This window comes from Gorilla gorilla, chromosome 13 (genome assembly GCF_029281585.2).
Source record: "Gorilla gorilla gorilla isolate KB3781 chromosome 13, NHGRI_mGorGor1-v2.1_pri, whole genome shotgun sequence".
Lineage (NCBI taxonomy): Eukaryota > Metazoa > Chordata > Mammalia > Primates > Hominidae > Gorilla > Gorilla gorilla.
In genome coordinates, this window is record NC_073237.2 from 106,742,090 (window position 1) to 106,756,539 (window position 14,450).

Below are 14,450 nucleotides of genomic sequence, written 5' to 3' on the forward strand. Positions count from 1 at the left end.
ACTTTTCAGTTGAATGTTCAGTTATTTTTATTTGTTCTTGTTTAATAATAAAGCAATTTTTAAGATTCACTGGTTCCTAATTTTGTCCTTCCATTAATAAGGTAAATGTAAAACATGTTTAACAAAGCAAGGGTATTATGAGGCATTTGCGTTTTAAAAAAAATCCATCCAAATTGGCCTCAATTAAAACTAAGAAAAAAGGCATGGTCATTTGAAGGTATAAACTTCTGTGAGTTAGAAAACAGAATTCATTGTAGAAGTTCCTTTACTAGTGGAGAGGAGTAAGACAACACATTTGTTTTTGTATCTGTAACACCTGCACCTGTACATGTGGATATGTATTTATACTCATTACCAGCTAGTGTGTAGTTTTAGGTCTTCACAGAATACTGGAGAAATCAGAGCAGAGGAAATGAATCACTCAAGGCATTACACCTTCTAGAAACTTACCCACACACCGGGGTTCTGGCCCATCCCACTGGCTGTTTCCTTGACAAGTAAGCTTATCACTGCCTTCTAGTCTGTACCCTTCATCACAGGCAACCAAACATGTTGTCTTATACAACATTTCCCTTGTAGAACAGCTGATGTGGCCATGTTTTGGCTGGCGGAGATGAGGACATGTTCTTACTATGTAAAATGAAAGCAATTAGATCACATTTTACTAAATAAGGATAAAAATAATAATTACAAGTTTAGCAATGCCTGCACATTGCAAGCAAGACAATTTGCTTTTCTTAAAATAGCAAACGATACATAATACACCACCATTTTTTGAGTTCTTATGGGACAATTGAAAGTTCATGTTTTACCAAATGCATTGTCTAAATAATATCACCGCATGCAGCCCTCTGCCCATAGGTGGGAAACTTAACCTGTCTAAGAGGCCTGGCCCTACATGGAAGATGGTAACTGTAGATTAGAGGTGATCACAAAAGGGAGGTACCTGATGCTCTCAGCTGGGCCTTTCCTGTGATTTTTCAGGCAACATTCCAACAAAAGGAAGTGGTCTTTTCCAGGACAGAGTTTTCAGGTTCATGATCAACTTGGTTCTTAGACCTCATGGGCATATCCTAGGCCTTCTAATAGTGTTAGCCTCTGCAAAGCTACCCAACTTCTGCCATCTTCGGTTGTGGTATTCTACTGTCCAACTGCAGTTCTTGTTCTTCCAGCTTTTTCACTTCTCCTTCCCACAAATATTCCTGCTGATCATAGCTCATGATGCAAATCTTGACTTACGCATTAACATCAGTTTATTTTTGCTGCTGTGGTAGAGGCTTATAGTTGCCCACCCAATAGCCATTCTCACCAGTTTTATTAAGCACAGTAATATGCCCAGCTAAAAGATTACAACTCTCCACCGCTACCTCAACTAATGAGAGCCAATAATATATAGCTGAGACTGAGCAGGACTTCTGGAAAGCTTTTTTTTATTTTATTTTGTTTTGTTTTGTTTTTTGTTTTTGAGATGGAGTCTCACTCTGTTGCCCAGGCTGAAGTGCAGTGGCCTGATCTCAGCTTACTGCAAGCTCCGCCTCCTGGGTTCACGCCATTTTCCTGCCTCAGCCTCCCGAGTAGCTGGGACTACAGGCGCCCTCTACCATGCCCGGCTATTGTTTTTGAATTTTTTAATTAGAGATGGGGTTTCATTGTGTTAGCCAGGATGGTCTCGATCTCCTGATCTTGTGATCCACCAGCCTCGGCCTCCCAAAGTGCTGGGATTGCGGGCGTGAGCCACCGCACCTGGCCTTGGAAAGCTTTTTAAAGGGGGCTGTCTCAATTGAGAGAGTACTTCTTTCCCTTCCCTGCTTCCTTCTCCTTTTCTTCCACAATACAGACATGAGGAATGGTAGCCCAGCATACTAGAGTATAAGTATATGATACTATGGGAACATATCATGCACCATGATGGTATAGCAAAAAGCATAGGAAGTCTGGGTCTCTGATGACAGTGGAGCTATTACACCAACTTTGGATTACCTACTTCTGTCCTTGTTTTAGTTAAAAGAAAAATGAACCCTTAATTGGCTTAACACATAGTTATCTGGGTCCCTGATACCAGCTATACACAATTTCTAATTCCGTCTGCCCAGCATCCATTAACTTTTCCTTTGTTAATTTTTTAGGGAAAGATCTTCCCCCTTTCTTGGATCATGGGATGTGTGTGTGCTCCAAACGTGCTCGGGGTAGAGCATGTTATCTAGGAGCCCATTTCCCTGGCCAGAGAAGTGAGCAGGCACAACTGGTGACATGGTTTTCTTCATCTTTGAATTCACCATGAGAAAGCAATAGGAAAGATATTCACTAAACTGCGGATGCTGAAAACGCCCCCATACCTCAGCCAGCCTCAACATCACCGTCAGAAAAAGTGCCACGAGTTATCCAGAGAAACCTGCATTTCCACGGTTCTGCCACCTTTGAGTCTCTGTCCTCAACATTACATCAGAGAAGCTACCGGAGAGCACTCACACTGTTCCAGCCTCTGCAGGTTCCCCAACGATGTCTGTGTTCTGAGTTTTCCTGGTAAGAGTCTCCAACTGCCCACTCAAACCCAACACTGTATGTTAGAGTCCATATCCATTGATTTCATCATGCCCTCTATTCCTGTTGATGGCAATCACTTAGAAAGTCCAAGGCTCTATAGTTATCCCTCATCCACCAGGGTTATCCACATGTAGCTGTGTTCCAAATCTATCCCCATAGACCCTTGGACCTGCCTGCTAGAATAACGATGGGTTTCAGTTAATCCCCTCATATCCTAAACTTCCTTTTGAGCAACTTTCCCTTCACTTGATTGCCCTAATAAAAATCATGCTGTCTTCTGTAACAGGGACTGGAGGTGAGGAGGTGTCTCTGTTGCTCCTGATTGTCTTCCCAGATCATTCTCTCTCCTTCCTTCCTAAAAACTTCCAGCTCCTTTGAAGTATCATATTATATATCCAATATCCTTTTTTAAATTCTACCTCTCTCTCCTTTCTCTTTTTTCTCTCTCTCTTTCTCTCACACACACATATACACACAGCTTAGTGACTTCCTTATCTATGTAAATGATCATTCCAGTATCCTGGAGTTATATTCCTGATCTCTTATTTTCTTTTCTCTCTTTTTTTTTATTATACTTTTAAGTTCTGGGGTACAGGTGCAGAACATGCAGGTGTGTTACATAGGTATACACATGTTATGGTGGTTTGCTGCACCCATCAACCTGTCATCTACATTAAGTATTTCTCCTAATGTTATCCCTCCCCTAGTCCCCAACTCTCTGACAGGCTCCAGTGTATGATGTTCCCCTCCCTGTGTCCATATATTCTCATTGTTTCACTCCCACTTATGAGTCAGAACATGCAGTGTTTGGTTTTCTGTTCTTGTGTTAGATTGCTGAGAATGATGGTTTCCAGCTTCATCCATGTCCCTGCAAAGGACATGAACTCATCCTTTTCTATGGCTGCATAGTATTTCATGGTGCATATGTGCCACAATTTCTGTATCCAGTCTATCATTAATGGGCATTTGGGTTGGTTCCAAGTCTTTTCTATCGTGAACCCTAGAAGAAAACCTAGGCAGTACCATTCAGGACATAGGCATGGGCAAAGACCTCATGACTAAAACACCAAAAGCAATGGCAACAAAAGCCAAAATTGACAAATGGGATCTAATTAAACTAAAGAGCTTCTGCACAGCAAAAGAAACTGTCATCAGAGTAAACAGGCAACCTACAGAATGATCTCTTCTTTTCTAATGATCATATCCTTCACCTTATCTCAGCTTCTACCATTGCCGTGCCCTCTAGACCTCGCTGTCACCAATCCAAGTTTCCTAGTCTCTGACAATCACCTCTTACCTTCTGGGATCACTCCTTCAAGTGCTTCAATCCATCAGTTCCCACACCCTCCAGGAGCCACTGATCTATCATCTTCCGTAGTCTCCTCTTTAGAGAAAACCCTCTAGAAAGAGTTTATAATCTTGTCCTACACTTCTTGTCCTCTAGTTCTAACTTAGACTCTCTCCAATCAGGGTTTCCAAGCAGGGGAAGGAGGGGGCGGCGTAAAGGAGAAAGGAAAAGCCGTGAAGAAGGGAGGGGAGAAGAAGGGAAAGAGAAAGGGAGGGGAAACATAGGTGAAGGAGATGAAGAGGAGAGGAGAAGAGGAAGAGCAGGGTGAGGGGAAGGGGAAGTCAGAGCAGGAAAGGAGGATAGGGTAGGGGGAGGGGAAAGAATAAATAGGGAAAAGAAAGAGGAAGATGGGGAAGCTGTCAAGACCCATGGAAAATGCACTCTCACTCAGAAGGCATGCACATTCCAGTCACGAACAGAGATTGGAGAGGAAAAAAGAGTTGGTGCCTGTTAAATATGCCAAATAATGGGGATGTATATTCATCTTGATAGATTATAGATAGAACCTACAAGCATTGGGCATCGTACAAAAGACAGAAATAACCCCTACAAAAGAATAAAGTTCAGTTTCCTCTCAGAGAGCTCTTATAACAATCTCTAAAGATTTTTGAACAAAACATCTGGGACTCAAGAATTTTGTTGAGACTCCGGGTGGGATATATTTTTTCTTCTTCTACTTTTCTGCATTTGCCAATTGTTCATATCATGCATATATTGAGTTACGTCAAAGACAACCTTAAAATACCAGGAAAGGAAGCTGGGGGCAAAATGTTCAAGTGCATATTCAACTGAAGTCATTGTTTGAATTTATTCTACAATGAACCCACTCAAATTATATTAATCAGCAGAGCATAAGTATTGTGCACATTAAATAAAAGTTTAGGATCGATTACTCCTTAGAGAAAATGCAAGAGTTAGATTAGAGATTAGATCATAAGCCCTAGCCTCTTTTATCCCTGGAATGGCTTGGACCAAAGTCAAATATTAATAAAAAATGATCCAAAACATTTTGCCTTCCGGGTTTTAATTTTTCCTGAATGTGCCCATTATGCAAATAGAATCTTTACTGTGTCTATCAAGTGCATGAAACATCTTGTCTTCTGCATTTTGACTTTTATTGAGTGTGTCCTTCATGTGTATCACAAGGCAAACTGTGAGGTGGGATTAAAAGGTGAATGAGATAAATTCTGATGTATAAAATTTGGAAAACCACATTAAACAATGTTTTGGCTTCAACAAACTGCCAAGATGACTCCAGCTTTCCTAACCTGAGACAAGATGGATTTATTACTGATAATAAATTAGAGTCGGTGCCTCATATAGATGCAAATTATACTGCTTCTCAGATGTTGGTATTAATAAACTTCCATTGCTCCCCACTGAAAACAAAACATATGCAGTAATTCCTATTTATTCCTTAAACATTTCACTCAAGAATGAACACAATACCATTTTAATAGGTACACACTTCTTAAAGAATTTTCAATTTATATTTTTTTCATTTCAACACGCCGAAAAATCCTGCAATTAATATTTCTTGACTTACATTTATGTTATCACAATTCCCAAATATTTATTTGGTCTTTTTAGAAAACAGCAACTTAGACTTTTAAGAGAAAAGTCTACTTGTAGTAGACAATGTAAGAAGCTACTCTGGTTCCCATCTTAAAGACTAATCAGATTTTTTTTTCCAGGCAAGTGCTTCCTGCTAGTGTCCAAATTGTGATATCTATTACTGAAAATAAAATAAATCTGATGTTAAATGTAAGGTTCTCATTGGTTGAACCTTTTTTCTCAGGTTTAGTTAGTTAAGATTGAGAAACCACAAAAGAATCCTTTCCTGTTTAGAAAGAAATGCAGAATTCTGGCCGGGCGCGGTGGCTCACACCTGTAATCCCAGCACTTTGGGAGGCTGAGGAGGGTGGATCACGAGGTCAGGAGATTGAGACCATCCTGGCTAACATGGTGAAACCCCGTCTCTACTAAAAATACAAAAAATTAGCTGGGCATGGTGGCGGGTGCCTGTAGTCCCAGCTACTCGGGAGGCTGAGGCAGGAGAATGGCGTGAACCTGGGAGACAGAGCTTGCAGTGAGCCGAGATCGTGCCACTGCACTCCAGCCTAGGTAACAGAGCGAGACTCCGTCTCAAAAAAAAAAAAAAAAAAAAAAAAAAAAGAAAGAAAGAAAGAAATGCAGAATTCAGATAAAACTGAAAATGAGTATAAGTGCTTTATGAAAAGTGCATAGGAGAAGTGAGAATCAAGTTTACCAATTATTAGTCAACATCCACAAAAACATTAACAATGTAACATGATATTTGTAAAAGGCTTTAGATTTTATGCAGGTCTTTCATTTCTGCCTCAATCTTACACATATTTTTGAGAAAGTATAATATAACTAAAATTATTCACTGTTCTTATAATTAAATCCGTAAAAATATACTACTTTCTCCATACTACCCACCATGAAACAGACACGAATTCCTACCCAACGGCCATATTTCATTGAATCCCCATTGTAAGACACAACATTATTTTATGTGCCACTAACAAAGAAACAATAATGCCAATTAAAGGGTTTGCTGCAACTGATTTTAAGATGCATCTCCATTTTAGAGATGTTAAAATGTTTTAAAAAATGTGTTTCAGATTTAGTGAAATATGGCATGTGTTTCAGATTTAGTGAAATATGGTATGCGTTTCATAGAACAATATCTGACGTAACTAAATACACTGAGCATTAGTGAAAGTGTAAGGGCCTGGGTAAGTACCTTCATTCAGTACAACTTTGTATACTGGTAAGTTAGCTGTAGCTTTGGTGGTGAAGTTGAATTGTAGCATCTCTCCTTACTCTGCTTTAAATTATTTTATTTATATTGGAATTGCAATTGAAATTACATAAAAGAGAACAAACATGCTTTTTTGTAGTCAAGGTCTCAATCTATCACCCACGCTGGAGTACAGTTGTGTGATGATGGCTCACTGCAGCCTCCAACTCCTGTGTTCAAGTGACCCTGCTGCCTCAGTCTCCTAAGTAGCTGGGATTACAAGCTTGTGCCATCACACCCATGCATGGTTTTTTAATATGAAGTGACAGAAGCAGGTCATCAATGTATATACTGTAGTTATCAATGTACATCAACGTATACATTTATCGATATGTGTATTTGTTAACTTCAAGTTTCCATTCATTCACCAGAGGTATCATCAATGATTGAGGGGCAGAAATAAATTCTGTGCTCATAATGAATTCGGTTTAGCAGAGGAGGTAGACAAGTTAATTACCAATAAAAGTGTGATGCTTTGTATTGTGACAAGTTAGTTACATTGGGAAGTATGTTTGCCAGAATCCCTTTATTGTGGTTCCAAGTTAGGGTTGATCAAAAGAGGAACTTGCACTTGATTTTGGAAGGCAGAAGTGAGGAAGTGGTCATTGTCGTCAGAGTCAGTGATAGAAAAATGCAGTGATGCCCAGGGGGTTCCAGCTTGCCCTTGCTTGCCTCCATTCCACGTCCTCACTGCTGATCCCATGACCATTGGTGGCCCCATGTTCATTGCAAGGTTCTTGGCTGCAGAGCCACAGGGGTATAACTACACAGAGGTAAAGCTTCTCTTAGACCTTCCATGAGTTTCTCCTTAGCAATTCCACTTCAAAGCTGGGTAGCCTCTCAAGTTGACTTGTCAAGAACTCCTCTGATCCTCCCACTCCTCTTCCGTTTCCAAGCTCCTTCTAAAATTGTGTAAGCTCTATTCCCTGAAATAAATCCCTCATCCCATAACATGCATGGTGACTGTGCCTCCTTGACTGACCCTGACACATAGCATAAGAAACATAATGAGGGGTGGGGGCAGGTCTGCAGATGCACAGATGCACGTGTAGACCTCACCCCATTCAGGAGAAGGAAGTTGGCAACAGTGGAGGGTTGAGAGGACCCAGAGCAAAGGCAGAGCCAGGCTGTGGGAACAGCTTCAAAGGGCCGGCTTCCTGAGAGAGCATGGCTATTTCTTACAGCTTTAGGGTCAGACGCAAGGCTTGGTTATGGAGGGTGCAGGCTTGAGAGGCAGGGGCCAGACCTTATCCTGAAAGGGCAGTCTTCTCTGATTTTCTCACTCCTCTTTGGAAGGCTACTGAGTGGCAAGTTAAAATGTAATATTTCCCATCCTCTACCGTAAGGTATTTGGAAGAAGGGGTAAAGATTTTACACAGAACTTAGAACTATTGACTTCACAAAAATATATTTTACAAGTTTTCAAGGATTCATTTTTTCAGTAATGGTATGTGGCTTTTTACCACTTGAGCCTGCATGACTGAAAATGTCTTTCCTTTGCCTTCACACATCAACAGTAGCTTGCCTGAGTTTAGAAATCTAGGGTCTATTCTTTTCCCTCAGAATCCTGGCAACATAGTCTTATTTTCTAACATTGAGAATGGCCAACAAAGGGGCCTAAGGCTAATCTGATTCATTCTCCTTGGTAGGTAGTGTTGTTTCTAACTATGAAATGGACACAGTTTTCTGTTTTTCTAGGGCATTCAGAAAATTCACTAAGATTATTTCCGGACATAAATCTGTTTTTAATAATTTTTTTTGTGGCACTTACTAAGTGATTTTAAACTGAATATCCAAGATTTGGGTTGTGAATATTTTCAAAATTTCAGCTCGGGGATATATCTTTAGATCTTCTTCTACTGGTGCATCTCCTCCATTCTGTTCTCTCTCTGGATTCCTCACGTGAAAAGAGTCTATTTCCTGTGACTATTCTCATGTTACTTTATTCTTTCATATTTTTATTTTTGGATTTTTTTGATTGACCTTCAAATGAATTTCTTGAGTTAGTTTTCTAATTTATTAATATGACTTCTAACTAGGTCCATTCATTGTGTCAGTAACCTTTTTTTTTTTTTTTTTTTTACTTCTAATACATATTTTTCCTCTCAAATTTCTTTCATTGCTTGGAATCCTGGCCTTATTTTAGCAATGCAGTTGCCTTTGAATCTCAGTGATTCCATTTTTCTTTCTTTTCTGTCAGGTCTCTTTTGTTCAATCTGCTGATTGTTTTCAGTTTTCCTTGTCTTTTGGGGATACCATGTAGGCCAATTTACATTTATAGATGAGTTCAGTATTGGTACCTAATAAATTGGTACCAACATAGATGTCTCCTGGGATTCACAAATGATCTTGGAGTCATGAGTAGGTGGTTCTCCCTTATGGATATGGATGCCAAGAAAACACCAGAAGACAGAACTAATCTTTAACCAGTGGTCCAGCTGATTTGTGGGGTTTTGGAGTAGTCAAATCCTCAGCAAAGTGTTCTGCCAAAAAATGACTAGTGGATGTGGTGGGAGTAAAGTTGCCAGATTTAGCAACAAACAAACCAACGAACCAGCATGCCCAGTTAAATTTAAATTTCAGAAAATCAACAAATAATTTTTTAGTATAAGTAGGTTCCAAATCCTGCAGGGGACCCACATATACTAAAATATTATTTATCAAAAATTCAAATTTAACTGGCATCCTGTGTTTCAACTGGCAACCGTAGGTAGGGAGCAGGTACTGTACTGAGAAGCTTTGTGGGCAGGGATTCTGAGGGAGGTCCTCAAGTCCCTTTGCTTGCCCCCCTTTTACCTTTTCTTAAATATCCTCCTCTTCTAACCCTACTTGTAAAACCCTAGGAAGTTGGTTGTGTGACAGTTGTAAGAAGCAGGAAAGTAGGTCCTGGAGATGGCAAGTGGAGGCAGATTGAGGCACTATTTTTTTTTTTTTTATTGCTTCTCTGTATTTGACATGAGATACTCAGATTCTATTGGTGGTGCCCACATTCTATTGGCCTGAGTAGGCTCCTTGGACTCTCACTTTGACAAATTCTCTACTTTCTATAACAGGCCGACTAGCCGAAGTAAAGGCTGGAGATTACAAGTTGGCTAACTGCTCTTGTTGCAGGATACTTGTGTGATTCCTTAAGTCCTACAATTCCAAGAGGCATCAGTCTCCACTCTGATTATTCTAAACTCTCCTTTATATCATGTCTTAGAGTCTTGAAATTTGAGGTTTGGGGTAACCTGTCCATTTACTTCCCAGGCAAACTTTTTCTTTGCTTGTTCATAAAAGGGCTATAAAAGGCATAGTTTACAATTATGTGGTCAATTGAACTTGGTAATTCTGATTTCAAATTTCCTATAATTTTTCTCTTTCTGTAGTGTGGGGTCTATGAAATCCAAAAAGAAATGAAGAACTGACTGGTTTACTAGAGTTTAAATCAAGGAAATCAAGCGAGACAATAAATAAACAATGTAAATTGGCAGTTTGCATACCTCTGCAGTAGCTCTCTGAACCGGACCACAAACCATTGGGTAGACATAAGATGATGCTGCTTCCCACAAGATCAAATCCAGGGTGACATCGGACCCCACAGGCTGCATTGAAGTGGTTGTTGCAAGTGTTTTGGATAAAGTAACCATTTTCGGGAGGCTTCAGGGCAGGGCAGTGGACAACTAACATTTACAAAAATAAAATTGAAAAGCAAAGTTAGCCTTTCGTCTATGACATATCCTTTTTTTTTTTCCTTTCAAGGGGGCATCTATGCATATGTGTCAATTGCCTACAGCATTTCCATTTACCGCATTTGGATTTTCAAGTACATATTTGGAAGAAGAACCCTTATATCCGATTCCTATTAGGTACTAACTTCCAATTAAATTTTAAATACAAACTAAATATTATTTTTTAAGCTCTAAAAAATTTATTTTGATATCTATATGGATATGAGATTTTATAGTTCTTGACCTCTATATGTCATTAGATATTTTCCCTCTTGACTAAGGTAGAATAAAACAAAGAACAAATAAGGCTAGCAAAGTATATTTGCTACAAACCCCAAAAGCCACAGCTTCTTGCACATGGTATATGCTATTTAAATATTTGTAATTTTTGACATGAATAATACTGAGACCCTTTACTTATAAAAATATATTATTTCAAAGATAAATGTGACTATCTCCAGAGCCAAGATGAGCTCATTTTTATTCAAAGTTGTTGTTAAAATTGTGGCTTTTCTTTTTTTGATTCATTTTAAATGTTTTCCAAGTACTAAGCCTTTCTGATTTCAAGGTGATGTTATTCCCAGCATCTCAGTTCCCCTTTCTCTGGAGCAGGATAGGGATATGTTCCGTGATAAGAATGTTATAAAAGCAAATCATCCCACTCCCCCAAAAAACATGATTAGAGAAAAGAACATTAAAGATCATTCTAAATGAATTGGATGCAAACACAAGCACTATTTCTCTCAGAGAAATCAGCTTTTATATTTCCTATTTTCCAACAGTGGGAGACTCACGTTCACAGGTCTGGCCAGATGCCCTGTATCCCTCTCTGCAGACACAGTCTTCAGGGGATGTGCTTCCAGGTGGAGAGGTGTGATTTTCATCAGGACATGGAATGCAACTGCTGATTCCTCCTGGTGAGCCTTCAGGTTTGTATGTCCCTGATGGGCAAGCTGTGGGCAGACAAGCCGGAGAAGTCCATGTTATGTGGCACATCAGCTGGTAGTTAACAAAACGTTTGAAATTAACATGAGAGAGAAAGCCAAACAATAGTTTTCCATAGAAATAGTGATGTAGGCTGGGTGCGGTGGCTCACGCCTGTAATCCCTGTACTTTGGGAAGCCGAGGTGGGTGGATTACCTGAGGTCAGGAGTTTGAGACCAGCCTGGCCAACATGATGAAACCCTGTCTCTACTAAAAATACAAAAAATTGGCTGGGTGTGGTGGCGTGTGCCTATAATCCTAGCTAATCAGGAGGCTGAGGCAGGAGAATCGCTTGAACCTGGGAGCTGGAGGTTGCGGTGACCTGAGATAGCACCACTGCACTCCAGCCTGGGCAACAAGAGCAAAACTCCATCTCAAAAAAAAAAAAAAAGAAAAAGAAAGAAAAGGAAATCGTAATATAATTTAAGCAAAGAGAGAAACCAACAGTTTTGTTTTTTAAAGAATGACGTAATTTGTTATTTGCAAGGTATGAAGTGGCCTCTCATGTCCCACAATTAGTTTCAAATACAACACAACACAGCATGAAATGTCTGGGCTGATTTGTGGGAAAATTCAAAATAGCAACGTATATTAAGTCACCAGGAGGAATCAATGATCCTCAATAGATTAAAAAAACTTTGATAAGTATGATGTCCCCTATAGCCCAACTCCCCCATCCTATGCACCTCATCTCTACCACTGAGCCCCAGCTCCTCTCTTAGCAAAGGAGAATAACTGCAGATATGCAAAAAGCACTTAGCCCATTGTTTCTGTTCACAGATCTTGAGAAAGGATGAGGAGAAAGTGAAGAGCTTGAGGGACATAATCCAACCGACAGGAACTAGGCCCTTTGAAGAAAAAAGAATTAAAGACCCTGCTTTTCCCAGGCTCATGGAAAAAAAAGATTAAAAGCAGAATCTAATTGACCTTGCTTCAAATCTTTCCTCTGCACAGACAATGTAGCTTTGAATTTGTAACTTAATCCCTCTGGAGTTATGCATCTGTAAAATAATTTAAATTTCAGAAATTCAATAATAGAGAAATTGTGGAATCAAGAGACTTGCAATGCTCAGTTAAGCCAATTAAATGTGGCATAGTCCCAGGTTGCATTTTATTATTAAATAACAGTTGCAACCAAGCAATGTGCATTTATGTGGGGATTTTTTTTTTTTTTTTGAGACGGAGTCTCGCTCTGTCCCCGAGGCTGGAGTGCAGTGGTGCGGTCTCGGCTCACTGCAACCTCTGCCTCCCTGGTTCATTCCATTCTCCTGCCTCAGCCTCCCAAGTAGCTGGGACTACAGGCACCCGCCACCACGCCTGGCTAATTTTTTGTATTTTTAGTAGAGACGGGGTTTCACCGTGTTAGCCAGGATGGTCTCAATCTCCTGACCTCATGATCCGCCCGCCTCGGCCTCCCAAAGTGCTGGGATTACAGGCGTGAGCCACCGCACCCGGCCTATGTGGGGATATTTTACATAAATTATCTCATTTAATCCTCACAGTATTAATAAGCAGCATTACAAGATTAATACTATCAATATTTGCATTAATTTCATTAGTATTATTATATCCATTTTAAACATCAGAAAATGGAGGCTTAGATTCAATGATGACTATAGTTACTCAGTTAGTGGGTGACAGAGATAGAATTTTAAAGCAAATATTTATATACCATTCACTATGTCCTAGGGACTGTTCTATATATTTTATAAATATTATCTTGTTAACTTCCTAATACCTTATGAAGTACCTAATATTATTAATCCCATTTGTAGATGGGAAAACAAAGGCACTAAGAGTTTAAATAACTTGTCATAGTTACACAGTGAGTTAAGTGGCAGAGCTAGGATTTGAATCCAGACAATTTGGAACCAGAGTCCATGTTCTTTACCACTACACGTGCTGTGAGTCAAACCCAGGCCCCTTGGATGCTAAAGCTAAATCATTATAATATACTAAATCATTATAATATACTAAATCATTATAATATACTAAATCATTATAATATACTAAAACTAAAATATAATATACTAAAACTAAATCATATAATAAACTAAAACTAAAATATAAAATAAAAATATACTAAAACATTATAATAAACTAAAACTAAAACATTATACTAAAAAAATCATATTGAAAGGTGGGATTCATAATATGTCATTATTTGAAAAGCCATGCTTCTAAAATTCTTGACTTTGTTTAAAAACAAAAGATACCATTTTCTCATGATATATAGTAGCACATTCCAGATCTGGAGAGATTTGTGACTATGAATGAAGGAAACACTTAAAAATAGTAATAATGATATAAGACATGATAAATAATTTAGCATAAAGGAAACACTACTTTGAAGCATTGTATTAGCGATATTGAACTACCGAATTATTTATATTACTGAATATTAATATTGTAATATTTCTTTCTGTAAAATATCAGTAAATATCTGATCAGGATCCTCAAAGAGATAAAAGACAACATGGTTTCCTTTAAACAGGAGTCAGCAGCTGTAGAAGAAAATGATCGAGATAAATAGAGAGAGAGAAAAGAAAGTTGAAAATGTAAATGCAAAATTAGAATTGTCATTGGGCCAGTAAAAAGAAGCCATATAACTCCAGAACAAGAGAATTGAGTAGAAGTAATGGTTGTGATATTAGTGCAAAGATACATTAATGCAAAGATATGAGAAGTAATGGTTGTGATATTAATGCAGAGATATATTCCTAACCTGGAGCTTTAGTGCAAAAGTACTCATTAAGTTCCAGGAAAAATTAACAAAAGTCACATCCAGGATGAAAGAAAAATATTGCAAGCTTATAGGAAAGGAAATTAAGATACTCATAAAGGGGAAAATCAGACTGATATTTCATTTTTTTTTGCAAAAACAAATGCCAGGAAAAAACTGAATAAGATACATAGCTTCGTGAAAAAAATTATGAACCCCAAATTTTATTATGTAGGCAAGCTATTGGTAAGTAGGTGGGAAGAGAAAGACATTCGAGGATGTGCATAGCTTAGAAAACAAAGCCATTTTATTTTA

General features: G+C 38.7%; 1 protein-coding gene across 1 annotated transcript in view; it reads right to left on the reverse strand.

Annotated features, from left to right (window-relative positions):
• The window catches only part of SVEP1 (sushi, von Willebrand factor type A, EGF and pentraxin domain containing 1), a 209,799-nt gene that overhangs the window by 130,774 nt on the left and 64,575 nt on the right, over window positions 1–14,450 (reverse strand). Inside the window, exons 4-6 of the mRNA XM_004048429.5 lie at window positions 11,224–11,382; window positions 10,202–10,381; window positions 451–630 (exon numbers count right to left, since the gene is read on the reverse strand). Coding sequence (XP_004048477.5) covers window positions 451–630; window positions 10,202–10,381; window positions 11,224–11,382 — 519 coding nt within the window. The remainder of the gene's footprint in view (window positions 1–450; window positions 631–10,201; window positions 10,382–11,223; window positions 11,383–14,450) is intronic.